General features: G+C 41.0%; 1 protein-coding gene and 1 pseudogene across 1 annotated transcript; one reads left to right on the top strand and one right to left on the bottom strand.

Annotated features, from left to right (window-relative positions):
- Nucleotides 1–3,414: 3,414 nt before the first annotated feature.
- LOC114922803 lies at nt 3,415–3,526 on the top strand (annotated as a pseudogene).
- Nucleotides 3,527–8,208: 4,682 nt separating this feature from the next.
- IRF1 (interferon regulatory factor 1) lies at nt 8,209–20,325 on the bottom strand. The gene is made up of 10 exons (XM_029284793.1): nt 20,190–20,325; nt 16,129–16,222; nt 15,359–15,458; nt 13,678–13,854; nt 13,078–13,118; nt 11,808–11,934; nt 11,177–11,296; nt 10,415–10,437; nt 9,901–10,081; nt 8,209–9,157 (listed from the first exon to the last, which is right to left on the bottom strand). Exons 2-10 carry the CDS (start codon nt 16,213–16,215, stop codon nt 9,069–9,071), a joined length of 945 nt encoding a protein of 314 aa, XP_029140626.1. The 5' UTR covers nt 16,216–16,222; nt 20,190–20,325; the 3' UTR covers nt 8,209–9,068.
- Between the last annotated feature and the right edge of the window lie 2,278 nt (nt 20,326–22,603).

Genomic DNA, 22,603 nt, shown 5'->3' with positions numbered 1-22,603 from the left:
TCTTCGTTAAACTAGACATACCCAATTCCAGCAACCGTTCCTTATATGTTTTAGCCTCCAGTCCCCTAATCATCTTTGTTGCTCTTCTCTGTACTCTTTCTAGAGTCTCAACATCTTTTTTACATCGTGGTGACCAAAACTGGATGCAGTATTCCAAGTGTGGCCTTACCAAGGCATTGTAGAGTGGTATTAATACTTCGTGTGATCTTGATTCTATCCCTCTATTAATGCAGCCCAGCACTGTGTTGGCCTTTTTGGCAGCTGCAGCTGCCAATGGTGGGATGGCCTTTCAGATTTCTTTATCCTCCTCAGGAACAGCAAGAACAGTATGGCAGTGCAAGCCAGTGAAGAAGGTAAGTGTACAGAAGTGCCTTGGGACAGCTAAACCTGCCTGAAAGCATAGAAGTTTTCAGCAGCTGAGTATGCTCTAAGAATTGTCCCATTTGGCTTCCACTATGGAAAGGATCAGGATCACTCAAAGGGTGTCTTGGAAGATTGGGAGGATTCTTCAAGGCAAAATTCATTTGGGATAATAAGGTTGCAGAAAGAAGAAGAACAAAAACAAATGTGTAGCATTCAAATCCATCTAATTTTTTTTTAGATATTTTATTCGGCTTTCATTATTTTTATAAATAACTCAGTGCAGTGAACATAACTAATATTCCTTTCTCCTCCTATTTCCTGACAAAAACAGCCCTATGAAGTGAATTGGACTGAGAGAAAATGACTGGCCGAAAGTCACCCAGCTGGCTTTCATGCCTAAAATTGTCTTCTGGCAACACATGGCCACCATTGAATAAATGGTCATTTCTCAATCTACTGTTCTTCAATTGTATTGGCCATTGGCTATTGGCCATTCTGGCTGGAAGTTCTTCAAACTGTAAACCATCGCATCTGAAGGACACCAGGTTGGGGAAGAATAGAACAAAGTGCCAGTGTGATATAAAAGACAGAAATAACATGAGTGAGATGTCATTGCTGCAGATATTTGCTGAATCTTGTAACCCAGTCATCTGTGCACATCTGCCTTTTCAAGCATGAAGAGCAATGAGTAGTGGTTATTCGTCTCCCAGCAGGTAAAGATGGGTGGTAGGGGAAGCACACAGAGGGAAATCCACTAATCACTGTCCTTTACTTGTCCCACCTTAACATAATGAGAACAACACCAATCATTAGCCTCTCAATTAAGGTGGAATAAAGCTTGGCTATCAGATTGAGAAAAGTATGCCATCATGCCTTTCTGCTAATTTAAGCATGAGAGAACTACAACCTGACAGTGAGGAAGAATAGGTAGACCAGCATTTTGATCCTCACAGTGACAAAAGTGATGCTTCTTGGGTGCTTACTGCATGGAAACATATCCTCTCCCACTATTGTTTCCTTGCAATTGGTGTCAGAAATCATTCTGCTTTTGTCCCAGGAGCAAGACTGATTTTTCAAGACCAATTACTCTGGATGAACCTATCCTTCGTCAATTTATCCAATCCTGTTTTGACTTCCAGGTTAATGGCCACACTTGGAATACTGCATCCAGTTTTGGTCACCACGGTGTAAAAAAGATGTTGAGACTCTAGAAAGAGTACAGAGAAGAGCAACAAAGATGATTAGGGGACTGGAGGCTAAAACATATGAAGAACGGCTGCTGGAATTGGGTATGTCTAGTTTAACAAAGAGAAGGACGAGGGGGGACATGATAAGAGTGTTCCAATATCTCAGGGGCTGCTACAAAGAAGAGGGAGTCAAGCTATTTTCCAAAGCGCCTGAAGGCAGGGCAAGAAGCAACGGGTGGAAACTGATGAAGGAGAGAAGCAACCTAGAACTAAGGAGAAACTTCCTGACAGTTAGAACAATTAACCTGCCTCCAGAAGCGGTGAATGCGCCAACACTGGAAGTTTTAAAGAAGAAACTGGACAGCCATTTGTCCGAAATGGTATAGGGTTACCTACCTGAGCAGGGGGTTGGACTAGATGACCTCCGAGGTCCCTTCCAACTTTATCATTATTATTATTAACTCTACACACTGTGTGAAAAATGTCCCTTTTTTGCTAGTTCTAGATCTTCCAATCAATTTTCAGATGATCATTTTTCCTACTGTTTTCAGAAGACATTTCTCCATGTCCACTTTCTCATAGCATGAGTGATCCCTGACTCCAGAGTAGGAATTCAGACAAAAACTGCCTTCATTGCCACGGTCTTCCATTGCGGGGGTCCGCAACCTGTGGGCCACGGCCCACTACCGGGCCATGGCCTTCTGGCCACCAGGCCACGGAACAGGCTGGCCAGTGCACGCACTCACTCCCACTTGTGCTAGCGCTGCCAGCACTATGCAAAGAGGGTGCTGTGCAGCGAAAACGGGGTGGCACACGGGGAAAATGGGGCAAAAACGGGGTACCACGTGGGGAAAACAGGGCGGTGCAAGCACTCACATGGCAAAAATGGGGCAGTCCTAGTGAGTGTCACGCAGGTGCTAGCACCTCCCCATTTGCATCACACATGCTCACAGCTCTGTTTATATGCAAGCACGCACACGCACATAAAATGCTTCCCCCTTTCCTCCAATCCGCCAACCGAGAAAGGTTGGAGACCTCTGTTCCAGTGTACATGTGGCCAATACATTTATCTCCTTTTTTTGCATTTTTTAGCAAGAGCAATAGGACTTAAACTTATATACTGCCCCATAGTGCTTTAAAGCACTCTCTGAGTGGTTTACAAATGTCAGCAAATTATCCCCAACAATCTGGGTCCTCATTTTACTGACTTCGGAAGGATGGAAGGCTGAGTCAATCTTAAGCCAGTGAGACTCGAACTGCCGAACTTCTGGCAGCCGGCAGTCATCAGAAGTAACCTGCAGCATTGAATTCTAACCACTGCACCACTACGGCTCATATCATGTATGTATGTAATCTTAGAAAATTCAGCAAATAAACTGCACTTCAGCAAATAAACTGCACTCTGGGAATAAACTTTCCCAGAAGGAAGAAGAACCTTACATAATCTACCTACATTGGTAGATCTTGATCTACTGACATTCTTTTCAACATACAGGTAAATCCTCAACTTACAGCCATTCATTTAATGACCATTTGAAGTTCCCACGGCACTGAAAAAAGTGACTTATGACATTTTTCATACTTATAACTGTTGCAGCATTTCCGTGTCAAACTTCAGATGCTTGGCATCTGGTTCATATTCATGACGGTCGCAGTGTCATGTGATCATCTTTTGCGACCTTCTGATAAGCAAAGTCAATGGAGAAGCCAGATTCACTTATCAACTGTGTTTCTAACAACTGCAGTGATTCATTTAACAACTGTGGCAAGGAAGATCCCCAAATGAAGCAAAATTATCTGACTTAGCAACAGAAATTTTGGGCTCCAACACTGCAGTCTAACCACTGAACCCCCAGGACTCCTCATCACTTCTCAGCCTTTTGGCTAAGATCAAGTGTAGTATCTGTTCTTATCAATTTAATTTTTTAGATTTCAGACTAAAGGGCAAAATACTTATTTTAATTAAGACATCCATTTTATTTCTTAAATCACCTAAATCACCAAAATACAGGGCCTGACCTCATCCACTTTGGGATGTGTCACTTGTACAAAGTGGAGTTTGCCTCTTGAGTGGGCAGAAGTTGTATACATATACTGTAGAACATATATAACAATTCTCTCTCTCTCTCTCTCTCTCTCTCTCTCTCTCTCTCTCTCTCTCTCTCTCTCTCCCTCTTTGCTGCTTTACCTATTATTCCCAAATGGCAACACACACAGTATAGTTGTATATTCATTGCTGCTTTTTAGAAGAGACTCTAAAGATTTTTCAGATATTGGAATTTAAGTCAATGATCATAATATTATTTTTCCATTGCGTATTGCAAACGTATATGAGATTTTGGAAATTTTATATACCTCTTTTGTAGTAATCGTTTGTGATGATGATTTTCAGTTGTATCCTGAGGAACTATGGAATTTTGCAGAAAACAAAAAATGGATTCCTCAGTTAGGAAATCAGTGAGTTATGGCATGCAAACTTTCCATGACTCATTGATTTACTTAATGAGAAAATAAATTTCTTCTGCATTAGAAACTTTCTTTGTACAGACACAATAGCAAGCTGGGAATTTTGTCCTAAAGCAGAATTGTGGGTAGACAGGCTTGTGGGTTCTATTTTACTTTTTCATTGGAATTCTGAGGTTTCTTAATTTCAACCAGAAGGCAAACAATGACTCAGTTGGGCACATAAGCTTTTTTAAAAAAAAAATGGGCAGAGAGCTTAAGCTTGCATTCAAATTCTTTTTTACACACACACTTTCTTGATTGTACCTGTTTGCTAGTGTTAAATCATGGAAAGCTTGAAATTTTTGTTGATTTGCTGCAGGCAAGTGCTTCACTGATCCATATGTACGATTTGCTGCTTTTGTTCTAGGCATATCCTGAGTCATTTTAAAGCAATAGCAAGACTTTGTGGGGACTTCTTAAATGAAAAGGACAATCCAATAATAAATCCTGCATTACTGCCTAATAATTACTTTGCACAAATCCTCTGATGTTGTAGGAACATTTTTTTTGTCTCAAACAGGAAACAACCCCTAGCAAGCAGGGAGTATTTGCTATGGGAAATGATATTTCATTTTCCTAGCTTGAACTGGACAGTTTTTAATTCATTAAATGGGGCTCAGTTTTGGTAGTCCAGACTGAACAGCAACACCTAATTAAAAGCTCAATTACAGAGTAAAGAAAGTGTTTTTGATAGATTCTCATCATGAAAAGGACCTAAAACTAATTATTTTTTTCTTTATGGAGTAGAAATGGTTTTATTTTGTGAATGAAACAAAAGTGTTAGGAAAAAGCCCTTCTTGATGAGCATCAAATGAACGCTGGTGGTTTTCTCTGTGTTGCTTATGTGGCTTTATAGTGTTTCTGTCTTTTATTCTTGTTTTCACAGTGCATTTTGTGTTGGAAACTACCAGAAGTCCATGTTTTATTTAAACATGATTAAAAAATCAAACTAAGGCATCTCTAGAAGGATTGATAAATTATGACTGGCCATTGGTTTTCTGGTGAACATTGTAAACCATAAGCTGCCCAGAGTCGCTTTGGATAGTGAGATTGGGTGGCATATAAATAAAAGAAATAGCTCTCCCAAGCACTTTAAAAAAAAAATTGTGAGATTGGAAAGCTTGGGTGATCAGAAGGTTGGGAATTCCCCATTGTTGACCTTTGACTCTGGAATAAATTGACTGTGGTTCTACAATTCATAAATTCCAAGAGACAGATGGATTTCTCAGGTGTGTTTCTCAGCAAACAACATCTGGGGAGTTATTGAGGCAGCATTTCTCAAACTGAGGCTCAGGATCTGCAGTGGGATTTCAGATGTTTCTAAGAAGGTTTCTCCTAAATTCTGCCAGACAAAATAACAGTGATGGGCAGATTAGAATAAAAATTCACCACAGAAAATCAGCTTTTTTTTTTTCAGGAATAATTGTTCTATGCTCTGGGTCCATTTGTATCCATTTCATGAAAGATTTTGATGATTTTATTTGTCCTTTCCAATGGGCATAAAGAGTAGAAAATCTGAGAAATCCTATATTGAAAGATTGACGACTGATCTTCACAACTTTCTAACCTTGGCGGGTATATTACTGTTTCCCTGAAAATAAACCCTAGCTTGATTTTGTGGGGTGGGCCTAATATAAGCCCTACTCCAAAAATAACCCCTAGTTTTGGGGCCAGGTGCATGCCTAAAAATCAAGCTAGGGTGGGGGAGTGGAGCTGCCCCATGTGCCCTGCACTTGCTTGCTGTTGCAGCCAAGCCTCCCATCAATCGACACCTGCCTCATCTTGCCAGCCCACTTCTTCTGTGGTGCCCCCTGGCCTGCATCTGATGGTGAAATGCAGGCTGGAGCTCCATTCTCAGCTGCAAAGGCATTTCCTTCAGCCGCAGAAGAAGTAGGGCGAGACAGTCGGTGCTGCTGCTGTGAGGTGAGACCATGGAAAAGATATGCCCTGCAAATAAGACCTGGTGCCTCTTTTGGAGACAAAAAAAAGAGACCGGGTCTTATTTTCGGGGAAACATGGTAGATTTCATTTGATTTACTTGATATGTTTACTTGACATGGAATCATCAGCTTAGAAATCTGCAGTGAATGGATTCAGATATAATCGTAATTTGAATTGATATTTGAATTGATATAGTGAGATCTGCACCCAATCTAAGCAGAAATAACCGTAACCTAGTCTATAATTTTTTATGTCTTCAATTTATATGCTGCCTATTTCACTAGGTCACTCTGGGTGTCTTGCATCATAAAGAACAAAAATAGGTTGCACTTTTTCCTGTACTCTGTGGTAGCAATACATGTACTGAGTCCAAAGAAATTTAAATGTTGAAGAAAGTGTGAAAACTTGTGTTTTGAAGACCTACTAGATTATAATATAAGCAGCCACTGACTTGATGGTAACACAATTTTTCAATAATTTCCTGTATATAGGAGATAACTTTGTTACAATACAAATAATTAGCAGGAAGCAATAGAACCAGCTGAGCTTGCAAATTATATTCTACATAATAAAGTGTACATAATAAAAGTATAACTAAAGTTTATGTAATAAACTTTTGTTGTTGAATGGGATTTACTTGTAAGCAAACATCAGAAGAGGAGCTATCAGTAGAAAAATGTGAAGTAGGAAATCTCAGTTTACAAAATGAAAATCACTCTTGGAAATACCTCAGTATTTAAAAAGATTTTTTTCCAAGACTGTTAAATCATCCATAACAGCTCTTCTCTCAAAGAGGGAAGAACTGTTATGGATGATTTAACATAAAACTCTTGTAATATAAGCTATTCGATACATTGTGAATAGTACCTGTCTTTGTTTGCAGCTTATACTTTATACACATACTAACTGCCAAGAACAAAACAAAGAGCTTTCTATTATGCACAGAGTATCTTTGGAAAATCCAGTCATTACCGATAACTTTGACTTATATACTGTTTCACAATGCTTTAGAGCCCTCTCTAAGCCAGGGCTTTTCAACTAGTGGTATGGGTACCACCTGTGGTACATTGGCACCTGGCAGGTGGTACGCAACCATCCTAGAAAAGTGGTAGCGGGGGAGGGGAATGAGCTGAACCGGTGGCAGCACCGCACAAGCCTGAGTGAGAGATGGCTGGAGCTGCAGGGCTGTCAGGGCTCAGCGGAAGCACCAGGATCAGCTGATCGATGCTTCTTCGCAGTGTCCCAGGGTCATGTGAAGTGACCAAAACCTGCTGCAACCACCCAGCAGACGGGGGAATAAAAACCAAACACCCCCCACCCCATCCCCACTGCCAATCCTCAACAGAAATGTTCACAACAATGAAAACCTCTGACAGGAGGAAGAGCGCCGCCAGGTGGGCAGGCAGGTGTCTTGATCGGCTATGGCTTGGGCACTTTTTTCAGTGCCATTGTAACTTCGTTGTAACTAAGTGAACTGTTTTAAGTCGAGGACTACCTGTACTTTATCACTTTTTTTCTTTTTTTTCTTTTTGGTCATCAAGTTTTTGACATCTTGCTAGGCGACTAGTGGTACTCGGATATTGCCATATCCTAAGTGGTACAATGGGTGAAAAGGTTGAAAAGCCCTGCTCTAAGCTGTTTAGAGTCAGCCTATTGCCCCCAACAATTTGGGTCCTCATTTTACCGACCTAGGTCCAACTGGACTGAAAAAAGTGACTTATTGCATTTTTCATACTTATAACTGTTGTGCTTGGGATAAACTTCAGATGCTTGGCATCTGGTTCATATTTATAATGGTCGCAAGACCCAGAGTCATGTGATGCGACCCTTCTGATAAGCAAAGTCAATAGAGAAGCCAGATTCACTTAGCAACAGAAATGTTGGGCTCCATTGTGGCAAGTTGAGAACCACCTAAGCAGAACTTCATTAATTCAATGCAAATGGATAGAGGAGTAATAGGGTTGTTGTTTTGAAAAATTAAAAAATCTGATTCTCAGGATCTTTTCAAATGATTTAATCGTAGGGCAACTGAATGGAGTTCCGGCACCTTTTTTGGATGGAACCTTGTAGGGTATAGGCAAGGACCTAAATAAAAACATTTATTGAGATTTCTTTAATTTAAAATGTCTACAAACTCTAGTCAAGCTAGCTAAGAAAATACTTTCCTAATTTCTTTTTCAGCAATATAATAGGTAATAAAAAGAATTAAACATATCTTCATATATAATCTTTTATTAAAACAACTGTAAATTTTATGTACAACAACGTATGTACAAACAAAAAGAAAAGAATGTACAAGAATTTAATTTAAGCTGCAGCCTAGCAGTCTGGCAGTTTGCCAAATCCTTTTTTCTTTCATGTTGTGTGGTGTAGTTGATAGAAGCCTCTTAATGCATTTTTTACACTTTTCACAATACTTATTCAGCACAGTGCAAATAATCCATACATTCACCTATCAACTTCAAAGCATATTTTCACTGGGGGAAAAAATGTAATGTAGCTATTGTCTAGATAAATCTAAAGTAACCAATGGAATGTGCTATAAATAAAATGTTGAAGAATTATAATATGGAACAAACAACTATCTAGTTTTCACAGTTTAACGTGTGCTAAAATAGGGTTCCAGACTAAAGGCCAGCATAAATTTGAAGAAAAAAAGATAACCAAGATATCAGGTTGAATCCTTACCCTCCCTCACCCTCAGGGCATCACTTGTCTTCAAGGGGGTAATTTTAAGCTTATACTCTGGATGAGCTTAAAATATATATGAATTTACCAACAGTGAAAAGCCATCTGCTTTTACTTTCTCCATGTTTAAAATTATTTATACTCTAATCCTACTAATAGATGAACAGAGTGAAAGAAGCAGCAAACAAGCCCTTAATTGGCTTATAAGGTAGTTAGGCACAAAAAGTAGAGTTTTATTACAAATATATTCCTAAACACACATACTGTACATAAATTGCTGGGACTTTTCCACTCTAAACTTGGAGAGTATCAATAACTGATCAATTTGTCAAGTCTGCAAATAGCATTCAAAACAAAGCTGTACAAGCCTAGTGATGAAAAGGTTTAAATGCCACAGGATATAGGGGGCACAAAGTGTCGAATATCCAACAAAGTGTATTCTGCGCTGGATTTTGAGTCGTGTGGAATTACTTCTGCAGAAAAAAAAGGAGAAATAAATGTTTAGAATATGGTTTCACTAGAAAACATAGTAGAGAATCTATCACAAGTTCAATGAAACTGCCAGAATCATATATGGGTGTGATGATCTTCTTCCCTCCCCCAACAGAGCTCAGTTAGATTAGAAGAGATGGATAGAGGTCTAAAACTGTAAGCATGGGTAGAAGATCTTAGCCTGTATAATCATAATTCCGATCAGCACTAATTCCATGAAATGCAATGCCATGTACCTCCCAGATTGGGAAATATGACAATAGACAATGCATGATTCTATAATGTTGGCCTAAAGAGATTAGTGAGTAGAACAATCAGAGTAAAGGGCCTATATAGTCCTCAACTTACAACGGCAATGAAAAAAAGTGAGTTATGATCAGTTCTCACACCTGTGACCATTGCAGCATTCCCCACAATCATGTGAGCATGCATTTATAATGGTTGCAGGTGTCCTGGGGTTCTGGAATTTGCTCATTTGCAAGCAAAATCATTGGGAGGGGGTAGCCAAATTTGGTTAATGATTACATGATTCACGTAACAAATTTAGTGATTCACCTAACATAGGTAATAATAAGGTCATAAAATGGGGCATGACTGACTAATTTTGGGCTCAGTTGTGGTTGTAAGCCGAAGACTATCTGTATGTGACAAAGGAGATTTGCTTTTCAATAATACTCTAATGAGATAAATCTATAAATTGAAGATAGAGGTGAAATGTTTATACCTAGAGGTGAAATGTTTATACCTAGCTTTGGTATGTCAAAGCCGGTATCTTGTTCTTGCAAAGTGAAGTCAAGGGAGAGATTCTGCATTGCAGCTTCACTTAAGTTGAACACTTTTCCTTCATTTAACAGGAACCCTCTTCCACCAACGCTGCTTTGGTGCCACTCAGAGCTGCTAAACATCTGCCAGAGAGAAAAAATATGAGATCAATAATCTGAACTGTTTTCTAGTTCAATTCAAAAACACTGTTAATTCCTTTCTAAGATGCAGGTTACAAAACAAAGATTGCAGCTGCATTCTTACATTACTGTGGATTCTTATGATTTAATGCGTTTCAGAAGCAACGAAAGACACTCTAAAAAGTATTCCTTCTTAACCAAGAGTTGCATGCCTGCCCACCCCTTTGAATACTGTCCTTAGACTTTATGTACTGTCCCAATGCCAAAATCAAAATTATTTACAATGCCAAAATTATTTACAATGCCAAAATTATTTAGAAAGAGAGAGAGTCTTACATCATACAGTGGAATATCCTCGTCTTCATCAGATATTGTGAGGTTATAAAAAGCCATCAGGGAAAGGAAGGGGAGAGAAAAGAAACATAACCAATGAATCTCAGTATTCAATTTACTATAACACATTTCTAGTCAGTGACAACATTAAAAGAAAGCATTTGATAATTTATTTATTATGCTCATGCAAGTAATGCCTCTGTCTTCAGCTCACACTGGCTTAATGTATAGAATTCTTTTACTGCAAAAGGTAGATTGTAATTAAGTATTTATAAGCCCTATATTTCAACAGGAGAGATTTAGGTATATATTTCTATTCTCTTAATAAAATTAATGAGATTTACATGGGCTTAACTTTCACTGGGTTAGGCCAGTAGTAAACTAAATTTATGAAACCTATTTCTAACCAAGAATGAATGCATCAGATAAGACTACACAGAAATCTTTTGACTTTTTAAAAAGAAAGTAGAGTAGACAGATAATCTAAACAGCCTTCCTTAATCTGAATTTCAGTTTCAAGGAGATGAATTATCTAAGGCATGTCAAACTCGCGACGTATTGCTGGTAATGGGGTGGGCGTGGTTTCGGTATGACACATCTGGCCCACGGGCCTGAGAGTTTGACATGCCTGATCTAAGGCATTATGGGAGTTAAACTCCAACCCATGTGGGAACTAACCTAAACCCTGCCTTTCTCTTGGTTTTGTTCCTCAATCCAATTATGATCAATCAGCTGTCCACTGGTTCCAAACAATTAAATACTAACCTTCAGAAGAAGAATAGCAGGGTGAAACCTGAAGTCTGTACATGTTGTCTGTGCTGTCAGGAGCCTGAATATCCAGTGGGTAATTCCTCCAGGCATCACTGTTTAATTCACACTGAAGACCTACAAAAAGTCCATTGAAAGTATGAGATTTATAATGCAAGAGAGGTTTTTTTCTCCCTAAGATTGTCCTACAATCTAAAGAAGCCATTTTGTTTCACACAAACAAAACGATTGACAGCCCCTCCCCCCCCCCAGGATGAACAAAACATGAGATGCTATGCCCAGACAAATAACTGATATTGCAGCCTTAAGCCAATGGTCACAACTTCACATAAAAGCTAACTCAACATCTGAGTTCCTACCACATACTCAGCCACAAACCCTAATCAACTCCATTTCAGCCAGTCACATAAATCCAACCTTTTCATTTTCTTTAGCTTTAAGAAGTTCTCCAATAGTTTGTAGGGAGTTTGTCAGTGTAGAATAAATAAATAAATAAAGAAAAATGTCTTAATTCTGAAGCATCCCTAAGAAGCCTAGCTTTTCTTTACTCAAGCAAGCTGAAAAATGGACTCAGCAGGCCCGGCTTTTCCTTGTGAGACCCACACAACTGATTAATATTGTTTCTTACCAAATGTGCTCCCCACTTCCATGTCCTCTGTTGCACAGCTGGGAAGCGCATAGCCACTGTGGTCATCAGGCAACTGAATGCTGTTTGTTGCTTCGACCGTCTCTTCTTCCTTAATATCGTCTGTGGACTGCAAAAGATGAAGCACCTCATTATGGCAAAATGTCAGCTGTATGTCTTTTAAAGCACCTGGAACCGGTTCCGTGGAGAGAGGTTTTTCCGCGGACCGGAGGGGGCATGAAAAAAGTGATCAAGAAACTAAAGATATGTCATCTGAGTCCCAAAATGCTTCTCTACAGGTAGTCCTTGACTTATGACCACAATTTAGCCCAAAATTTCCGTTGCTGAGCAACACAGTTGTTAAATGACTTTTGCCCCATTCTGTGACCTTTCTTGCTACAATTGTTCAGTGGATCACTGCACTTGTTAAGTTAGTAAGACGGTTGTTAAGTGAATCTGGTTTCCCCACTGACTTTGCTTTTTAGAAGGTCTCAAAAGGGGATTTGATCATATGATCCCAGGACACTGCAAACTGTCATAAATACATGCCAAGTGTCTGTATTTTGAAGAGCTACTGCAATCATTTTAGGTGTGAAAAATAGTCAAAAATCACTTTTTTTCAGCCCCTTTGGAACTTCAAAAGGTCACTAAATGAATGGTTGTAAGTCGAGAACTACAGGTATTTCCCTCAACTGGAATAATTTCTGCCAGCAGCCATCTTCTTGCATCTTCCACAACATATTGTCAGTAGGAAGGTTTTCAATGGATGCAGAGAGACAGGAAGTACCCTCTGTATCAGGGGTAGTCAACCTTGGCTCTTTTATGACTCATGGACTTCAACTCCCAGAATTCCTGAGTCAGCTGGCTCAGGAATTCTGGGAGTTGAAGTCCACGAGTCATAAAAGAGCCAAGGTTGACTACCCCTGCGTCTGTATGAAAGCTGGACAGCAGCATCTTCAGGGGAAGAGCAGGGTTCAAATCTACAAGATGGCAGGCACAATTTCTATCACAGTTGGGCCAGTCACCTTGCAGGTTTTGACTTCTGCCCTGCAAATACCCATGAATCTGTGCCCTTTTAATAATTCACATGCATGTTTTACGTAAGCTATTGAAGAAAATACATATGTTGTATGGATGGTTTTACATATTTTATTGTTTTTATGATAGGTTTTATGATTTTTATAGTTCTAGATATTATTGTTGTGGCCAATTGCCTAGAGTTTTGTTTTTGGATGGGCAGCCATATAAATCTTTTAAACACACACACACATACCTTTCTTGGGCTCTTGCTTTTTGGAGACCTTGACTTTTTTTCTGTTTGAAAAAACAAAACAAAAACACAGGCTTAGAATAAACACTTTTTAAAAGAGAGTGGGTGACAGACAATACAACTGCCACACAATTCGGGTGTTATCCATCTTATAATATTTTCTTCTCAAAGTTTGCAATAGTGTAATTTTCTTGGCCGCAAAGCCATAGCCATTCTTGGAAATTCTTTAAGACACAATCTATTTAATTCCACATCCTTTCCCCCCATCTAAGCAAATAAAAATGGATAGAAAAAATCCAAAAGCAGGACTTGAGGAAAATTACTTATTCATCCCATAATCTCCTAATGACTCATTTTCCCAGTGATTGGTATTGACAGCTGTCAATAATCAAGAAAGCAAAATGTAGCTATCCTCTGTAAATCTAATTTACAAATGAGCAGAACTGGTTCACCATCCATCACTCAAGTTGATCCAGGCAAAGTAACTTCAACTTCTAAGGGAAGCAATTAAATTGCTATTTTGCAAATGCAGATGATATGTGACAAATTGTATATTACAAGTATTGGAAATAATACACATCCTTCGTAAGTTTTGAGCAATACCTTTTTTCTCTAATTTTACTGTGGGTTTCAGCATCCTATAGACTCGAACAGCACCGGGTCCTCTGCTAATGCTTTGATCCTTCACTTCTTGAATGTCAGGCAAGGAATTCATGGCACAACGGAAATTTGCCTTCCATGTTTTTGGATCAGGGTCTACATCACCATCTTTGTATCTCCCTGTAAAAAGACAGATGGTGTAAATAAATCTAGGCATGCAGAAAAAAAAAAAAAGTAAAGGCCACATCCAGCTAATGGGATCCTAAATCTCATTACACTAAGATACTGAGAAGAACCCACTGTCACTTCGGTTTGCTTGATAATGATTTTTTCAGTCTGTACAGTTCACTGTAATTCATATATACAAACGTACTGTTGATACAAACCTTAGTTATTGAAGGTATTAACTGAAATCAGAAGTTAGACATCACAAAATGAGCCCACAGGTCCCAATCTATATATGACTATGTGACACATATGACTAACTATATCTAGCTATTCCATAAACAAGTTCTTATTTATTTATTGCTAGTGAATCATGGCTTGTGAAAGGATACAGAAATTAGGTCCAGATGGCCCTGACTCTGATGACTTTCTTGAAGGCCCTGAAGGCTTGGTTTCCCCCCCCCCCAGACATTGGGGCTGAAAACACTAATGAAGCCTGGCAAGTGTGTCTTTTCATTATGGTGTTGGATATTTTCAGTTTTATGTTATTGGAAAATGTTTTATGGTCCTCAACTAGATATTTAATTGGTTGTTGTGATTAAATACATACATTTGGAAAATATCAAACTCTTTCAATATATAACAAGAGCCAATTTTGGTAACCAAAAATCAAGGGGGGGGGAAGGTAGAAAAATACAGAAAGGTTCAAAAGGCAGTTGTACTATTATCACCATCACCTTTCTATAACAATATACATTAAGGGAGATTCAATAACACTTCACAATGAACAATTGACTGTTCATTGTAAAGAGAGGTTTTGTCAACATGCCAATGTAGTATTTAGTAGCAAAACCAGAAATCTACTACAGTACAGTACTATACATACATACAAAGAATGACCAGCCCATCATTATCTCCCAAGGTGATAAAACTTGTCCTATTTTTCACACATCAACCATTCATGCAGACTGGTGGCCAAAAGTCTTAGGAAGCTTGTAACTCTGACATGGAAATACTATACAACAGCACAATCTCATGAATAGGCAGGCCATAAGTCAGCAGCTAAACATATTATCAACAGTCTTTTTTTTTTGGGGGGGGGTCTTTCCAGTTGCTGTGACTAGTAAATGCTGGAGTTATACTTGCCTCAAAAACTATTTAGAGGAAGTGTTTTGGAATGTCAAGGAGCAAAGATCTGTTTAAAGAGGCTCATTCTTTGTCAGACTTCCATGCAAGCCTAAAAAATGTTGCATGTTTTAAGAAGGTACTGAGCTTGCTTGTTGGGGCATTCTGAAACATAAACTTTTAACAACATGCAACACCCTATTAGTATACTGACCACAGAACTCAAGGAAGGAACTAAAAACTCTTTCCCTAAAGAGGGAGGGCAAGGAAAAGGGAACCCTTTGGGCTAGCGTTTAATATGATTCCTTCCCCAAATATGGTAACTGTATGAGTCTCTAGAAAATCTCTAGAAATTTTTATCACCGGAACAAAACAGCACATACACAGTACATACCGGTATGAACGGCCCAGTTTTTGAACAGGCAGGCATCTTTTTCCAGTTCCCACCCATGCTTAGCGGCATGTTTCCAAGGAATCTGGAACTTTTTCTCTTTCTGCAATTGAAAAAAATACAGTCCTGAATAAGCATCACTGAATTGCGCAGAGAAAACAAAAAAAATCAAGAAAACGGTAGAAAGCTGAAAATGAAAAACAATCCCTGACCTGTGAATTAACCAAGTAGTAGACGAGCCTACATTTCTGATGATTTATTTTGTGTAGCATTTGTCTTGTCTATTGTATAGAGCCTCAAATGTAATAGCATAGCATTTCAGAACCAGGTGTTGTATAAAACAAAATAAACAAAGACATATTGATTTCTTTCCCTAGAGTTTACTAGAACAAATGTAAATATTCTGGACATAGCCTTAACCACAGAGAAATGGGCTTGTTAGCTGTGCCTGAACCTCTTACATATCTCAACTATTTGGAATTTTAAAAAGCTAGAAAAGCGTAGAGTTCAGACTGACAGTTAAAATTAATTTTAAACATAACATCAATATTTATTCAATTTTCATTCTCAATTTCTTTTCAATATTTTTGCTCCTTTCATATGGTATTTTTTTTCTATGATAGTTATAAGTGAGGAAAGTAGTCAACAAGCCTCACTACTTTCTTCACTATAGTGTTTCATTTTCTATAATAACCTTGTTTTAAACTTGAAGCAAGAAAAGTACACAAAGCTAAGCCTTTTGAAAGACAGGACATGAATAAAGTTTTCTATACCTTATCGAGCCAATGAAGCCCAGGAATTTTATTTGAATTAATCTGCAGTTCCAGCCAAGGTCTCATGCGCATCCTTGTTTGTGGCATTTTGGCTCTAAAAAAGAAAAAAAATCAGGAATTGTAAGCACAAGACAAAATTTCTAAACTTGTAGGAATATCATGGAGACCAGAATAGCTCATATTGTAACCCGTAAAATTGCTTATTGAAATCTATTTTTCTCTAATTTACCTATAAAGAAAGCAGTGTTTTTATTCATGCAACACCATACGTGCTTCACAGAATACAAGCTCCTAAGAAAAAGCTTAATAGTATCATCACATCGTGAGTATTACACTGTTTTATGTTGCTTTTACATGATACTGTAAAAAAGACAATCTGGTTAGTGGTCAAGATGCTGGCCTAGAAGTCAGGAAACTGAATTCTACTCCCGCCTTAGGCATGAAAGCCATCTGGTGACTTTGGGCCAGTCACTCTCTCAGTTCAACCCACCTCACAGGATTGTTGTGGGAAAATAGGAAGTAGGAATCTAGGTATGTTCACCTCGGGATTACATATAATTCGCACCATACAACCTTGGAATGGTTGGTGCCTTGAGGGCATTCTCTCTGTCTTTTAATTTATCTTTTATTTTGATTTTATTTGTTTCTCATTCTATGTTAATTCTATTTTAATTGAGTCTTTTCATATGGTTTTATGATTTTTAATCTGTAAACTGCCCAGAGTCAGTTAGATGGTAAGATGGGATCTAAATATAAATATAATAATAATAATAATAATAATAATAATAATAATAATAATAATAATAATAAATAATAAATAATAATAATAATAATAATAATAATAATAATAATAATAATAATAATAATAATAATAATAATAATATAATATCTATCCCAGGTTCTTAATACTTTTGATATAGTACAGTTCTTTTCTTGAAGCATCACTTCTTAAGGATGCTACAAATTTAACTGACTATTGGTAGCTACAGCCATTAATCAGTTATAAAATGTTTACAGCTTGGATTTCCAAACAACTTTAGCAAATCTTTTACAAATGAGATTTTTTTTTTCCATCCTGGATGCATTGGCACAGCTTTTTAGGGTACAATATATTGCACAGAATCTGATAATCAAATACCCAGACCAGACCTCATATATATACATAGGAAGAACGCAGGCACACAATTCCTTCTAGGACAGTGGTTCTCAACCTTTTTAATGCCACAACCCCAACCGGTCGTAAGTCGAGGACTAAACCGGTCGTAAGTCAAGGACTACCCAACTGGTCGTAAGTCGAGGACTTTCCCTGCCCGGGAGCGCCATGCATGCGTGGTTCTGCCCCCTGTGCTGGCCGAGGCGTAGCTGGCAAGCAGCAGAGATGACCACCAGCTGGCCCAACCCAAGGGAGGGAAGGCACCCGCTGGAAAAGGGGAAAAAAATGGCAGACAGCCTTGCTTGGCGACCCCCATGAAATGGTCGATCGACCCCAAATGGGGTCCCGACCCACAGGTTGAGAACCACTGCTCTAGGAACTGTTGCCCAGTCATCCAGTGAGTCTCCCCAGCTCTAATCCAACTCCTTAAACTATCCTGGTTTTGGGAGGGAGGGGGCTGCAGGGTGATTGCACTGTCTGCATATATAGGTGTCCACAGGAGTTTTCTGCTTTTGTCAGAATGACAAAAATGTACCTGAAGTTCCACTTTTTTTCCCATGATGCTCATCTATAAAAGAGGTATGGTTTGGATCACCACACCTCAGTGGGCTTTCATCCAGTGGTGGGATTCAAATATGTGAACAACAGGTTCACTGTGTGGGTGCCAGAAGTCCATTCTGGGCCCGGTTCTGCCGAAGTGGTGCAACTGGCTGAATCCCACCACTGCTTTCATCACATTGCCCCCTCCTGCTTCCCAATGCAGCTGAATCCATTAATTCTGTTTGGACAACTCTTTTTAAGTTTAATGATATTTCTAGCTAGTGAACTTTGCGTGGTAGTAAGAGTCAGGACTGAAAATGGCCCTTACTTCTTAGGGGAAATTTTATAAACACAGCATGAGATCCTGCACTAGGAATGTTATCAAGGCTTGATGATTTCCTGTTTGCAAGGTTTGGATTGGGGCCAGGTAGTTTCAGAACTGTATAAACTCATTCAGTGGAACACACAATTAGTTCAACTTTAATAAAAAGAACCTCATCTTTATTGTTTAAATCCTTAACAAGAGCATTTATGAAGAAAAAGGTCAAGAATATCTACTGCTTTCTAGAGTTTTTCAACCAGCCTTTTGAATCTTCTATGTTCTAACTAATACTAGGGATATAGCATGGACTTACAAATCTCCCTACCCCAAGCCAATTCAAGCTTGTAATTCAGCTCTTGGCTGGTGTCCGATTCCTTGTTGCAAAGCATATTCCTCCCTGTAACATTGCTCTCCCAAGGCTCTTGTACAAAGGGTATTTCCAAAGGGTGAATGAAGCAAAGGCATTCGGCACTTTCACGCACTTGTTGCAGAAGCAAAACTATCCGCTCCATGCATTTGCTCTGTCTAGGAAGTTTAAGGCGGACACTTGCAAAGCATGTATTTACTTCCAGGGAAAAACTTCTATGCTGAATTCAATGGGGGGTTATCAGTAAAGCATGATCTTGGTCTGTTGTTTCCGTTTCTGCTGATTCTGCTGTTCCACTACAGTTTGTCTCACATGTTGCAAGGGATTCAAGAATACAACTTAATGGATATCTCTATTCCTTTATCTAGTCTTTTCCAAAATCCTTTCCAAGATTCTGATTTATAATAATAATAATAATAAAGTTGGAAGGGACCTTGGAGGTCATCGAGTCCAACCCCCTGCCCAGGCAGGAACCCTACACCATTTCAGACAAACGGCTGTCCAGTCTCTTCTTAAAAACTTCCAGTGTTGGAGCATTCCTTTTTCTGTTGCAACTTCTGGATAGCACTCAAGGGATACAGAGCTAACAATTGGCCTGCCCCTCCTCACCCCACTCCCCCTTCTTTCTCTTCTCTCTCTCCAAGCTCTACTTCCTGGTCCAAACAACAAAAGAAGCAACACCACCCATTTACTGTAAATCACGGGTCACAACATTCTGTGTGGCAAAACGCGGATAGAAACAGGGTGGACCCAAGCCACTAGCTTTTTTTTTTTTTTTTTTTTGGGCAACTTTGCAAATCAAACTATTACTGTTGCAATTTAAAAACAAAACACAACACGTCCGCCTCTCTCACTTCGCCAGAGGTCCCTTACCGAGTAACTGGAGCGCTGACTGCACCTTGCGTTAAATTCTACTGAAGCCGCTGTGCGCGCTCGCTTCTGCAAACACCGCAGGGGCCCCTCGCTCGCTTCCCCCTGACTCCTCGGTCACAAGCGGTAGGGATACATTTTATTTATTTCTTTATAACCCGCCTTTTATTATTTTTTTTATAAAGAACTTCAAGGCGACGAATACTCCTTCCTCCACCTATTTTCTCCAGAACCACCACCCCTGTGAGGTAGGTTGGGCTGAGACAGACGGACTGGCTCAAACTCACCCAGCCAACACTCTTGCCTATGATGGCGGGACTAGAAGTCACCGCACCCACCCACCCACCCCGTGTACTTTGAGAACATTTCCATCCTTTAAGGAGGAAGGTGGAGGAAGGCGCTTTGCAACGAGGTAATCTCTCGGCCCCCGGAGTAGGTCACAACTGGCCAGGAAGTTTTTAAAGAAATCCTTACTGCAAACGGCTAACCGCTTCGGATGTCTCCACACGACATTTCTCCCCGTCTAAAACGGGGGTTAATGGGGGAAGCGGACCTGCACTTCATCGCAGCGCTAAAAGAATTATAATCAGCAAATAAACCCCGGCGAATCTACTTGAACCTCCGATCCTAGCCTCGGTGCGCTTCAGAGCGCTTCTGCCACCCCACCGCCTCATCCCTGCGAGACCACGCAGCTGCTCCGGCGGATGAAAGTTATGCAGGTGAGGGTGCCCAGTGGGACTTGCACAGAACTGCACCGCGCCCGGCTCGGTTTAGGCGCGATGCCGCCAGCAGCTGACCCGCGGACCCACCTTGCAGAACTTGGTGTAGGCTCACACACTTCGACAGCACCCGAGCGACCGACTGCGTCTTCCCGCGCAGGCTCCAGCTCTGCTCAGTCTGAGAGACTCCCGGCTTCTGCAGGCGGCTGTCCAGGAGGCGCCTGTATTATTCTACAGGTCACCGGGAATCCCCCCCCCGGCGGGCACACGAGCGCGGCCGGTTTAGCCAATCAGCGCTCCGGAAGCCCTGCGCCGCGGCCAATCAGCGCTTCGAGGCAGGCGGCTGTTGAGCGGAGCCTGATTTCTGAGAAATCAGGCAATTGAAAACCAGCGGCGGGAGGGGAAGTCCGAGTTCTCTTCCCCGCCCCTTTCTCAAACTTTGGCGGCCTGTTGGTTACATTGCACGAAGGAAGAAGAGGAAGAAAACACGGGTTCTTATTTTGGAACGCGAAAGCCGGAGCACGTGGATCGTTCTCAGGGCTCCGCAAATCTTCTCCTGCCAGCCCGACGCCCACGCGCACGTAACCTTCCGAACGGCAGCCCCTGCCTGTGTTGGAATGGCCTGAAATCCGGCCTGCCTTGAAAACGAGGGGTTGAATCTTGCTCAAATGGGGTGTGTGTGTGTGTGTGTGACCTCCTTTAACTGTTAACGTTAATTATTTTCGAGCTGCGGGTCTGAGCCCACCCCCTCAGCCCCTCCGGGATCGTGAAGCCAGTTGGAGAGGATCACAGTTGTGCTTTAATTAAAAACCACAAGGCACCCATAATGTTTGGAACATACAGGTTTTCGGGGTCAAAGTCCACCCAAGTGTTTGAGATATCCTATAATTTATAGCTTCAAAACTATGGAAACAAAACTGGCGTATTTATTTACTCCCCAACCTTGAACCTAAACGAAGTTGCTTTATTTGAGGAGGACCTCATAAATTAATTTTTCATTTAATGGAGCGCCAGGATAATTGCCCAATGCCAGAGCTAGGTCAGCCTGGGATGCAGCTGAAACATCTGAGGCTGTCTTAAGAATGCTCCATGCTTCCATCCCAAAACCAGCCCTCTCCAGATGTGCCAGACTACAAAACCCATAATCTCTACTCGGGATCTCATGTGCTGCACCCCAAGCAGAAAAGCGCCAGTTTGGGGGAAAATTGCCGTTCCAGTATGTAGAAGAATATGCATGGGTTCTCGTCTCAATATGCTCTCTTGGGAAAAGGTTGCCATATACAGAAAACAAAGAAGCCCCTCCCCAAATATAATAACCCTTTTCCTAAACGTGGACAAAGTTCTCTTTAGGGTCATGTCAGCTTGGCTCAGAAGTCGATTGCCATTGCTGGAAGCAGCCTTTCCCACTTGCTGGTTGCCTTTAAGCAGAGGCTGGAATACTCTCCAAAGCCGGTGATACTTTTATCTGGATTCCTGCATAAATCAAGGACTGGACTCAACCTAAAGAACCCCTTGCCGGTGGCCTTCCGGGTGCGCTTCAAGGTGCTGACTATCATCTTTAAGGCGCTCCATGGCAGCGGACCGGGATACCTTCGAGACCGCCTTCTGCCACAGATTACCTCCCATCGGCCTGTACGCTCCCACAGGGTGGGTCTCCTCAGGGTGCCGTCGGCCAGACAGTGCCGGCTGGCGACCCCAAGGGGGAGGGCCTTNTCCAACAAGCGGGACTGGCCTAGGGCAAGTTTTAGAGGGGTTTTAATCATATTTTAATTAGACTAAATTTAAATATTTCTTCTTAATTAATTTTAATTCTGTAATTGTTATTTATGTTTTTTAAATTGATTGTCAGCCGCCCTGAGTCCGCAAGGAGAAGGGCGGGATATAAATTTAATAAATAAATAAATAAATAAAAATGATATAAGTTTATTTCTCCAAGGGTATGGCGCTTGCTTAGCTTTGGCTCAGGGGTGCTCTTCGTAGAGCATTGTATGGAGGCTCAGTAGGGTTCAGTGGAATGGGGAGGATATGGGCTATAACAGTGATAGCGAACCTTTTAGAGGCCGAGTGCCGAAACTGCAACCCAAAACCCACTTGTTTATCACCGGGTGCCAGGTGGGCGTGGCTGTGGTGGTCATGGCAGACTGGGTGGATGTGGCCAAAGTGGGCGTGATCTCCTCGATGTTGCTCGTGTGGAGGGATGCCTGTGGGGGCCGGGCAGGGTTGGGGGAGATCCAGGGGGTCTCTGGCAGGTGGGGCGGTGGGCAGGAGGCTCGTCCTGCAGGGTGAGGCGAGGCAAGGCAGGGGTGCCATTGTCACAGGGCAAGGTGAAGCAGGGGCCGGCTGCTGCCTGACACCATTGACCCCTGCACACAGAGACCAGCGAGCACATGGGTGCTGGGATGCATCCGGCCATGTGGGATCTCGGCGAGTTAGCGGGTGGCTGGTTGAAGAGGGACAGTTGCCATCTCCGGGGCATGGCGCACGTGCCCACAGAGAGGGCTCTG

This window comes from Protobothrops mucrosquamatus, unplaced genomic scaffold (genome assembly GCF_001527695.2).
Source record: "Protobothrops mucrosquamatus isolate PMUCROS unplaced genomic scaffold, P.Mucros_1.0 scaffold948, whole genome shotgun sequence".
NCBI classification, from domain to species: Eukaryota; Metazoa; Chordata; class Lepidosauria; order Squamata; family Viperidae; genus Protobothrops; species Protobothrops mucrosquamatus.
The sequence above is the reverse complement of the archived record's forward strand: the minus strand, read 5'-3'. Positions and strand labels throughout refer to the sequence as shown.